The following is a 12,101-nucleotide window of genomic DNA, read 5'->3' on the forward strand; positions in this document are numbered from 1 at the left end:
AGCATTTAGTTTCTTTAAGTGGCCTTGTTTTGTCTCTTTGTGGTCATTTTGTGTCTCTTTATAGTTGTTTTAAGTCTTTGTGCAATTTCTGGCCTGAGTGGTTGTTTGTTGTCTTCCTGTGGCCTTTAAGTCTCTCTTTGTCATATTTTCTTTGTCAACTTGTGGTTATTTTGGTTCTTTGAGGTTGTTTTGTCTGTTTGAGGTGATTTTGGGTCTTTGTGGTTTTTTGATTGACTTTCCAATAAGCTGTGGCAACACAAACAAAAAAAGAGGTTCTAGTCCAGGGGCTCTTGGGAGGAGTCCCAGTTGGCTCATTGATGAATCTATTTTTATGAGGTTCTTTAAGGGAGCACCTGGACCTGACCCTGCCAGTGAGATGGAAACAAAAATTCACTCCAGAAACCGTGGTTGTTAGGCAACAACATATTTTATTTCTTTTCCTGTTTTATACACTATTTAGAAAATAAAACACATTGAATAAATACAAATTTAGAAAGCAACAGATTTTCGCCGTCTTCTCACAGCAACACGTGGTTATTCTTACAGATCTCTCGGGACTAGCGGAGGGATTCGCGTCACAGAATCCACCCTAAAGCAGACTTGGGCCACACACTGCGATGAAACACTTAAGACTGGGCATGCAGATGCTGAAGTGGTCCCCATTTACAGACACAGAGAGATGGATTGGCACATTGATAAGACGTTGAGAACAACTAGAAACAGCCGGGGGGGGAGAGGAGAAAAAAAACACCTATGTACACTTAAAATAAATAAAGAGAAATTAGGTCCAAGACAACTTTACTGTACAAATATGTCCATCAGATATGACAGACGTCTTTCCTTTCACCGTCAGTTAACCTCCAATCATCAGCCTTACCCATGATAAAGTTCAATATAGTACAGTACAACATGGGATGTTCACCAACAGCAGATTGCACCATGTACAGTGTTACAAACAAACACAAATATCAGCCAGCGGTCGGAATCAACTGTAGTTCCCTTCCAGTGTTTGTTCATAGTAAGGCAGGACACAGCTGAACTCTTTGAATCCTGTCATCTTGGTGTCAACAGGAAGTCCGGCTGCCTTTACAGTGGTTTGGATATAAAATGAACTCCTGTCAGGTGTCCTCTGGTTTGGCAGATGTAAAGTGGCACAAAGGAGTACAGGTTGGATCAGAGCGCCGAGGAAAAGCAAAAAAGGGGGTCAGAAGTATGTTACAAGTTGTCCAGCGAGTTTCTCAGTCAGTCTTTATGGCAGACAATGTTTCATCCAGGCATGGCGAAGAACACAACCAGAGCTGTATACATGGACTAAAGAGGCAGGATGCACGATCCAGGGTCTAGACCTTCTCCTCAAAGAGGGACGAGAAGTGAGGGATTGGTGCTATCTGACCTCCAGGCAGTCCAGGTACTCCTGGGCCAGGTCATAGCAGAACCGGTACTGCTCCTAGAACAAGGACAGAAAAACACCACCGTTGTTTAACCTGTAAACAATAAATCATTTCTATAACCATCAAGTTTTCCATTTTAATACTCATATATCCAGTGCATTCCAGAAGATTCAATGTTGTAACTGATGTTGGTATTGGTGTACTTGGCCTCCACCAGTCCACATATTAGCAAAAGGTATTTTTTTGGACACTTTTTACGACATCTGAGGTCCCAATCAGACAGAACGCCTTTTAGCAGCTGGGGGCAGCTTTTTTGTAGTTGTTGTCAATGATAGGTTAGCTTGTTGTGCACTGCTTTTGTGTTGCTGAGCGCCGTTTTTTGGCTCTGTGCTCCTCGCGTTTTGGGGAAAACTTCAACCCTAAGCAGAAAAGCTCCGGACGTCATTGCCGTTTTTTCTCATTGTCCAATTGGATTAATGAAGAGGCGGGCTTTCTGTCAGTTTACAAAACAACGGTTAGGTTAATGACAGCTAATGATTGGGTGGTTGCCCAGCGAGCTGCTCTTTTTTTTAAACCGTAGGCTTCAGCAGAAAAGGCAGTGCAGAGCGCCTCATGTTTTACAGCCTGCAAAACGTGCTGATCGGGACCTAATGGTGGCAGAAGCAGCCGTCAGACAAGTGTAAAGATCAGATGGCAGCTATCTTTACCAAATAATACTAGACCCCAGCGATGACAAAAGTTCATTAATTGGTTGAAACTAATTTATTTATGTTAATAAAGTTTGTAGTTTCTTTGGCACACAGATTTGACAAATGTTATCAATATTAAGAAGCTACAATGCTGCTAATAGAAAGTGCTCGTTTAAGGACATTGGGAATTTATTATTGAAAACGCTATATATTTAAAAAGGTGAAAATGAAAAACTTAACAAGACTTTAAATAGTTCTTGCATGTGACAGAAATAAGTCTTCACTTCCAGGGCATATACCTCAGACGGATGCCGAATGCAATAACAGAAAACAACTCTGATGTAAATGAGCAAATCACAAGTCTTTCAGAAGTGTTGCATTGTTTGCAATATTGTTCTTAGCACAGCAATGTTCAGGCTGTTCATGTTTTATAATTGTGTTAACTTTACTGTGTTATGCAGTAAAATAATTCCATTGTCCCCATGAGAAGAAATCAAATAGTAAGGAAGAAGTAAAAATGCAAAGCAATCAAACGATTGGACCTCAAATCAAATTAAATCTGTCTCATTGTAAATAAAGCCCATTTGCTGACTGAAACCAAGACTGAATGATCCTGCTAGCAGAGTTTCTGCAGAGCCCACCATGTCGAATGTAAAACCTTTTAATACCACACAGAATGTACTTTAATACCTGCTTCACAGACTACCGACCTATTTATGAAAGTTTCATGGAAACCAGAAGTAAAGACATGACCTTGAATTATTTATTATAATTTATATTTATTTTTTAGGACTACTCAGCAGTGTATATAAATAATTCTTTAAGATTTATATTCAATTAAATTAACATGACATGGACGCACATTAGTGGCATAGGGCAAGTGTTTGCTCAAAACTAAAATAAATTGCCTTTGACAGATAAGAGAAAATATTTATAACTTTTGTCAAATTAATTAATAATTGTAAGTTTTCCAAGACCTCTCAAGAACTGCAGATACCCTGCTACGGGTTAATTGAGCTTGTGAAGGGGTCATTGCATGGGTGAAAAAAATGAACCCAATCAAAAGGTGCAAAATACAATCGTCCTTCAAAAAACAATCCGAGGCACTCTGTAGGATTTATGTGGAATTTAAATGTCTTTATTTCACATGGCAAAAACCAACCACGAGTCTAAGACCAAGGTGGTTTTCTTCCATGCAATGACCCCTGCACAAGGCAAAATAACCACAGCAAACCTGAAGTATCGAAAGAGCGCCTGTATGCGATAAGGACCCAGCAGCACTTCCACTTCTTTGTCTTCAGACCCTGCTAAAGGTACTGTGTGTGAATCAAAGCCTGATATTTTATACTCCTGTGTGGCACTGAGCTCAATGTTTTTTTTAAAGACAAAAACATTCATTACCAGGTTTATTCTGGGTCAGCCCCACATGCACCATCCTGTTACAGGAAATACAACTGAGCTAAATGTGTTTTAATCTGCTGCTGTTTCTCTTGTGTGACCTTTGATAAAGGCTACAGTGGCTCGCAGTTTTAAGAAATTATTTGTTTAGGAAATTGTATCGACAAGTAACTTGTTTTCAAACGAATGGTTGAGCTATCCTCGGTCCGTTACAACCAAAGACAGCAACTGCACCCAACCAAGAAATGTTTCAGCACATATCCCCCATACAGAACAATTTGTTGTTTTTACAATAGTATATTATGGAAATTAAAAAAAGAAAAGATATAATAATGATAATAATAATAATAAGTTGCTGTTGGCAACTCTAAAATGTTGTTATTTTTAAACAGAGCCAGGCTAGCTCTTCCCCAATGCTACCAGTCGTGATGCTAGGCTAAGCTAACCATCGTCTGGCTGTACTTTTTTGGGACTCCCTGCAACAAGTGTCGCTGAAAGGTAGCTTCATACTTAGCGGGGAAATTTGAGCATTATCGATCTTGTCATCTAACCATCTGCAAGACGGTCAATGAGTGTATCTACAAAGATGTCAAGCTAATCCTCTGAAGATTTACATCTCAAGTAGGAAGCGCTGTGTTCGAGGCAGAGTGCCACAGACAGGGTACGGGAGTCACACAGAATTTAGAGAGGATGAAATTTCTGTTTAGTTGTATTCATGGGATTTGTTATTGTAGCAAAAAACATGGAATACTTCCAGCCTTATCCTTTAAACCTTTGAATTACTTGCTTTTAACCATGCATCCACATGCACATGATGAATACATATCCTACGTTCCTTTGAAACGTCGCTCATGCTTGTCCTCAGAAATTAATGTCTCACGTCTAACAAGATGAAACTAAGCCCATGAACAGTGTGAGACAAGAAAGGGTCAGAAACCTTTTGCTTCTGCTATTCAAGAAACAACAAAACGATGAGTGTGAGGATTCATTTGCTGCATACTGATGTTTGATCTCCTTCCTCTGAAGCCATTATGTCTCTAATTTGCTGTGGGTGGAGAGATTGGTAACACCGACTCCTCTACAACAGAATTTCAGATCTGAATAATGGAACTTTGAATCGGAACCGAAAACGGAGGTGTTGATTCAAACATAAAGTAATGTTTTATTTTTTGACCAGTTATTTAGTAAATAATAAGAGCACACAAACAACAGCTAACTGAACTAACTTAAATACATGAATACATGACAGAATACACCACTACATGATTTAAAATAGTCTTTAGGTGTTCAGACAGAGAGTAAGGCTCATTTCTAACTGTAGCTAGCTAACATACGCGCTGACCACACACCAGCTATGCTGATCTCATTCATGCATCTCTGCCATTTTTCTTGCACCATTTTTTCAGGTATGTATCTTAGTAGCTGGCTAGCTTTGCAGGAAGGCAATGCACTAATTCAGAGGTTTTCACTGGGTTGCACCAGCTATGCACAGGTTTAAATGTAGCCAAGTTTAAAAGTTATTTCTAACTCAGGTCAAAATATTTGCACTACAAACTTGTTAAGTGTTGAAATAGTTTTTACTTAGGCATAAGTTACAACTTAAAACTTCCACCTAGCTCTTAGTAGGTGTCCAGTCTTATAATAATTACACAAAATCATTTGGAAACAGTGCAGCACTTATGATTTAGGCCTAGTAAAGCTGGTATATTGACATTAAACACTTATTTTATAGTGTTGGCAATAATGAGTTTAATAATATCTTTCTTTTTAACACCAAAGGTGTCTAATTTACAGTCTCACCACTCGATGTTGCTGTTGTTATTAAGCAGTAGCTGTAGATAAGGTTATTAAAGTATCATCTTATCACCGTGCTTTGTTCTTGTTAACAACCTTTTTTTTGTTGTTTGATTAGCATTAGCTATTTTTAGACATTAGCTTCTTCACTGTGGCGAAGCAAAGTGTTTCTGCATCAATACTTTAGGCAGAATAGACTTAATCTCCAGTGGCTAAGATGAAGACGTGTCTCAGTGGGGCAACCAAATATCAACAGAGATTAGGTTTGGCAACAGGCTGCTGGAACCAGGCTAACTCAGATTAATCTCCAGCCTTATGAAAACCCCAGGTGTGTTTGTTCTCTTTCGTCTCTTTCTTGTCTCTGTGTGTTCATAAATTGGAGTCATGGGGCATCAGAAAATCCCTCAACTTGACACTTTTTACACGTCTTCCGGTCTTATTTACTCTACCTAGAGAGAGATTTCAAATCAGAATCTTCTGCTTTGACTTTTTATGCAAATTTTCATATCTTAAAGTTTCTTCTCATACATTTAAAGTGTTTTGCAGCACAATTTTCTCTTCAACCTGTGTTTTGGATAGATATATGAATAAATACTGGTACAAATACAGAAAGATTTAAAAGAGTTTTCCATCTTTCTGACATATCCTGAGGCAGCAGCAAAGTGTGATATAAAACGTTAAATAGAGATAAAGACTTCTCCTTGCTCACCATTGTCTCCACCATGTTTGGCTTAGAGTTCCGCAGCGTTTTGGCAGAAAAGAAAACGTCCACCATGCTGTGGTGCCGAATCATTTCCAGGATCATGGTGCAGGCGCAGAACGTACCGCTTCGACCGCCACCATTCCTACTCCAGAACACACAAAGACACACAGACACAAAGACACACACATATAAACACACAGAAAAGAAGCATTAAGACACGAGTGACCTAATAAAGATGTGGTAGAGCAGCTCAGACAGTCCCTCGGAGGGGGGAGCTGCATAGTGAAATGTCACAGTTTGACTGAGCACAGATCAAGCATGCTGTCAGAAAAAGGCCAACTGGCAGACTTTTAAGATACATATCAGAGCGAAGTTCTCATTAAAATTCAGGAGCGAGGATTTAATCAGACAGAGATGTCTAACACACAGCCTGACCCCCAGAGATCAATGCTAACGCTAATGCAGCTAATGTAAAGAGTCCTATATTTAATGGGGAGTTTTTCCTCTTCAGCTCAGTGTAAATGAGATGTAATAACTACAAAATATGCAGCTTTTTTACGTCTGGCCATGGCAGGTTTTAATGAACAGTTCCAGGTAAAAAATATGAATGCTGCGTGCCTTCTTATTAAAACAAAAATTCTAACGTCTAGACTTTAATGGAGAGCATGAAAGCTGTTTTCAAGGCTTTTTGTCCATTCAGACAAGAATAAAATGTATAAGATGTTGAAGTCATACTAGATGTAAAAGTTGGATTAAAAACTTTAGGAACACTCATGAAAAAAGTGTATTTAAATGTGCAAAAAGTTTTGGGAATTTCTCCTGTAGATCATTGCAGCCTGCAGATACAAATCAGGCTGTAATGACTGCAATGTAATCCATCCATCCATTCATTATCTATACCGCTTATCCCACTCAGGGTCGTGGGGGAGCTGGAGCCTATCACAGCTGTCACTGGGCGAGAGGCGGGGTTACACCCTGGACTGATCATCTGTCAATCACAGGGCTGACATAGAGATAAAACAACTTTTCATGCTCACATTCACACCTACGGGAAATTTAGAGTCACCAGTGAACCTAACGAGCATGTCTTTGGACTGTGGGAGGAAGCCGGAGTACCCGGAGGGAACGCACGCATGCACGGGGAGAACATGCAAACTCCACACAGGAAGGCCCACTTCGTCCAAACCGGGATTCGAGCTATGAACCTTCTAGCTGTGACGTGACAGCGTTAACCACTGCATTACAAATGCCGCCCTGCAATGTAATCATTGTGGGAAAATGCACACGATAAAAAAAAAAGGAGCGATAGAACTTTAGTTGAAGACTTTAAGGTCCATGAGGTTTACATTGCAGCTGTTACAGAACATTTCGTGGCTGGGGGCTCCACCAATCTCTACTAGAGCAACACAAAGCCATTTTTATCTGTTAGTTTTTCGACCCCAAAATGTGTCAAAACAGAACCAAGCTTTTTATTGGACATTAAAAACATATATGTGCAAATTAAATGTATGTAAGCGGACTCACAGGCAGTGGACAATGGTGCGTCCCTCTCCACACTCCCTCTGCCAGTTGTGAACCTGAGCCAGAAGGCTAATGAAGGCTTTCTTGGAGTCGGGCACGTCGCGGTATGGGGACCATCGCAGGAACTGGAAGTGACGCACCACCAGCTGGCCTTCCTGGAGCTAAAAGAGAGTAAGAGTTTTGGAGAGGGAGGAAAAACAGAGTAGAGTTTTATTTTCTTCCAATATAAGCCATCATATATGCATTAATCCCCTCACGTATGCTCCACACATCACAACCACATTCAAACATCTGTCTGGTAATCAGCCAGAGGGGATTCTGTCAACACATCAAGCCTGCTCAAGTTCAACTGTGGGGCTCACGTTCACAACTTGTAATTGGCTGTTGCAGTGTGCATGAATGTACTGTAAAATTCATGTCCAATGTTATTGGAATTGACCTTATCATAGATCGCCATACCATCGAACCTGATGGATCAAAACTGCAAACTGTAGCTGAAAAGCAGAAAATCACTCAAATATAAAATGATTTATCTTTCATGATCTTTTGAAATAAAAAAATCATTTTTATACATCAAGTAAAAATAAAAAAAGCTGAGCTGAGGCCTTCTTGTCTTTATCTTCTTCAAGTTATGATATATAGGCTCTGAAATGCCAGCAGGGGGGTTAACCCAAATTCATGCTCTAAATGTCGCTGAAAACTTTAGCCTGGATTCTTTACAGTATCTGCTTCTACAGTCTGGGGTTTGGACTTTCTTCCTCCAGCACATGAAGAACTGAGGCTTTCTGGGTTAACTGTCAAAAAGCCCAAAGACAGCAAGGGGAGGCTCAGTGGATTTTGGAAAATGGCACCTGAAAGGTACCTCATGGAATATTTATAACAAATGTTTACATCCAGCTGTTGTCTTCTGTTCTGGACTTCTTCCAGGATGCTTTCTGCACACAGGATCACAGGAGACAGTTTAACATGTCCTGTTTAAAGTTGTAATCTCAAAGATCTCAGTTCCGTTCTCTTTGGTGGCACCTATGGCGATAAACGGTAATTGTGGGAGCACACTTCCCAGATATCTAGACAGTGCTGCATGTGTGACGTCCACGGTTGGCTCCGGTTGTAACTCTTGATTTTCCTCGCTGACGGTCGCTTTCTTTTTTAGACTGTTTGCTTCATCTGAGCGTCTCTGGATTTTCACTTATTTCTGATGTTGTATCTGTAGTCATCCATCTTTTCTTTGTTTGTTCAGCCCTAGTAGATTACTGTTTACTCGCAACACTGGCAGAGATCGAAAAAAAGCAGCCGCTTAGCTCCGCCTACCCTTCACCCAGATGTAACAGTTTATAACTTGGCAACAACACTACTTGTCGCACATTCCCTATATCTACTGGACAAAGCAGTACCTTCTTGGGACAGAGGCTAGCCGTGTCTTGATCTGTGGAGTCTGTGTCCTCGGTGTCCTGCAGAGAGGTCGTGTGGGAAAAGTTTCTGATTTGGTGTCAAGATATTTGAGGGGCTTGGTGGGAGAGGAAGGGTGCACTGACTGAATAACTTCAGGGGTCAGGTAAGATGGGGCAGGAGTTTGGAGTGTCTGTCAACTAAAGGAGGCTTTGGGACAAGGACACATCTGCTCAACTATCTGCAGGAAGAATCTACAGGAGACTGCTGGGCACCTACTGAGGTCAGAGGGAGGAAGCTTGAAGAGACGCGACAAAAAGTGGGAGCTGGAGCTAAACTACACTGCTAAGACACCCAAACATGGGTGTACACACAGACACACAACACATTCAGCAACACAAATGCAATAATGAAATATTGGATGTTTTCATAATCAAATAATTACTAAAACTTTATCTGGTTATTGAAGAGGTCTCTATGTGGATAATTAGATTATCATGGTGTTCATATGCGTAGAAAGTAGGTTTATTAGCTGTATATCATTCTCGCTGCTGGCACCTGGGTCACCATTCAGAATGATTATATTAATGCTGAGATTCATTAACACTCTTTAAAATAAATGGATTGATGTAGTGCCAGGAAATGCCCACTCCCACAGCAGGACAGAGCTGGAACAGTCCTCTGCCGAGGGAGGACATGAGCCAGAGCTTTTGTCCACATCCAACATTACAAGAAACACATGTCATTTGATTAGAACAAAAAACATCTAATTAAACAGCAATTTTTCCATTTACTCTGTCAAACTGACGCGTCAAGGCAACTAAGATTGATTCAGTTTACACAGTTTCTTTACTGTGAAAACAGAAAATTGAAGGCAATTAAATCCTTTCATGAGATTAAGTCAGGGGAAAATAGGGTGGACAATGTGAAGAAAATAAATGGGAATCATTAAACTCAACCAATGTGCCGCCTTTCACCAAGCTCTGCTGAGTGCAGTTAAGGTACAGCACTGCTAATGCATAGCTGGTCTCGAACCCCAAATTGCTCCCGGTGGCATAGCCAACGTATGAATGTGATAACTGATTGACAGTTGGGCACTTTAGGTAGCAGCCTCTGTCATCAGCGTATGAATGTGTGTGTGAATGGGTGAATGTGACATGTAGTGTAAAAGCAGCCTTGAGTGGTCACAAAGATGAGAAAAGTTCTACATAAGTACACTCCATTTACCATTTACCAAATGTCCATTTCTGTGACTTAATAAAGCTCCTGTGAGGAGTTTTTTGCTGGTTGTGAAACTGAAAATGAGCCAGACCAAACCAGAACATCAGCGACAAGATTGATTATTTCTATATAGTAATTTTTATTGTCTGAAACGGGTGGCAGGGGGTCGGTGTCAGACGAGGCGGTTAACTGCACGCTGCCTTTACATTTTCCAGGTTAAAAATGTAAAGTGAGTGATACTATGACTGTTAAAGAAAGCAGGATGAGCTGTTTTTGTTAAAACCCACTTAGGGGGCGCTGTTTGGCTCAGTTGGTAGAGCAGGCGCCCCATGTACAGAGGCTACAGTCCTCGTCGCACTGATCGCAGGTTCGACTCCAGGTCTGCCGATCATTTGGTGCATGTCATCCCCCACTCTCTACTCCCAACATTTCCTGTCTATCTTCAGCTGTCCTTAAAATAAAGCCAAAGGCCAAAAAAGTAATCTAAAAAACCCCCCAAAAAATACCACCACTTAAGCATGTACAGGACAAAATCAGCAAAGAGATAAGAGCTTTGTCCACAGGGGGCGCCAAAATCAGCACAAACCGACCATTCCTCACAAGAGCTTTAAGCAAATTAAATTTACAAAAGACTTACATACACACAGGCAACATATGAAACACAACTATATTATCTGATGAAAAATCTAAAATGACTTTTGAGAAAATAATTAAGTCAAATCATGACTTAATTAATGATAAAAACTGCTCATCTCCTCATTTAGTGTAATGGTCCTTACTTTAATTTGACCACTACCTCTATATAAACATAAAATCCAAAGTAAAAGTGTATTTTTTTTTCTCAGCATGATTAACTGAGTTTTGGTGTTTAGTGCTGTCAAGCGATTAGAATAAATGTAACTGATTACAGGCTTTGTGATGAATTAATCTGAATTAATCACACACATATCAGTAACTTCTCTTTGAAGCATTGCTTCACAGGTCGACTTATTTAGTCTGCATTACCTTCTTTCTTTCTTGTTAAACTATTTTAATTGTGCTATAATTGTTGTGTTAATTCACAAACCCCTGCAATCCGATCACCTCGTTTCCCTTCAGTCCCCAACACGCCTGCACCTCTGCTCTGTGCACACAGCAGCTGCCCCCCCCCCTTCTGTCTCTCTCCCTCTAAGTGTCTGCCCTGTCGACTGTCTTCATCAGCAGCACGTTTTATAGAGTCACAAAAGTAGATTTGCGATTTATAATTAAATTGAAAAGAACACATTATTTTGACAGCCCTAGAAGTGTTATATTAACACGACCATATCTTGTGTTTTTTGTTCGATATTGAAATAACCTTTTGTTGCAAATACGCAGTTAGATCGAGGTCATTCAGTGTAACAAAAACGAGTCGTTTGAAATCATCTCTCTGAGTATCACTCAGACAATATAATGGAAACACTTAAAAATGACTTCAATACCATCACTCATCTGAGACACGTCATGCTCTCACACTAGACCAGATCTAAGAGCAAAAAGGTTATCGTGTCTTAAAGCTTGTTAGTTTCCAGAATGTATTTTAAGAAGAGGTTGCTCCTGATTAACCCGAAACTTTCCTCCACAATCTTCATAAGTAAGACCATGGGACTGTTTTATGGTGGGCTGGATCCACCTACCCGAGTGATGTTCTGGACCCCAAAGAGACGGATGATAACATCATCGTCGGACGTCCTGGATAGAAGCTCAACGGTCATGGGTCCAAACTGCTGCAAGCCCGGTTCAGGCCAGTACTGAAGACAAGGCTGAGAGAAGCGAAGGGAAGGAGAGGGAAGGAGAGAAGACAAGAGAGGAGAAGATGGAAGAGAGAGGTTAACAGGTCATTAGCCCTCACTTGCTTGAGGCAGGACAAATCATTATGTCAGCAGCCAGTGATGGTGAAGCCCGGTAACAAGACACTTGAGTATTGACAGCAGAGACAATTAGCCTAAATGACAATGATTATCTACAAATAGCAAC

At 40.5% G+C, this 12,101-nt stretch overlaps 1 protein-coding gene across 1 annotated transcript in view; it reads right to left on the reverse strand.

Moving 5' to 3' along the window:
- Positions 1-407: 407 nt before the first annotated feature.
- ptprua (protein tyrosine phosphatase receptor type Ua) overlaps positions 408-12,101 on the reverse strand; it is a 243,005-nt gene continuing 231,311 nt past the window's right edge. Inside the window, exons 27-30 of the mRNA XM_069681002.1 lie at positions 11,762-11,887; positions 7,500-7,657; positions 5,982-6,117; positions 408-1,447 (exon numbers count right to left, since the gene is read on the reverse strand). Of these exons, the coding sequence (XP_069537103.1) occupies positions 1,385-1,447; positions 5,982-6,117; positions 7,500-7,657; positions 11,762-11,887 (483 nt within the window). The 3' untranslated portion in view covers positions 408-1,384. The remainder of the gene's footprint in view (positions 1,448-5,981; positions 6,118-7,499; positions 7,658-11,761; positions 11,888-12,101) is intronic.

The sequence above is a fragment of the Semicossyphus pulcher genome, unplaced genomic scaffold (assembly GCF_022749685.1).
Source record: "Semicossyphus pulcher isolate SPU_LCO1_2020_fin unplaced genomic scaffold, fSemPul1.0.p SCAF_5, whole genome shotgun sequence".
NCBI lineage: Eukaryota > Metazoa > Chordata > Actinopteri > Labriformes > Labridae > Semicossyphus > Semicossyphus pulcher.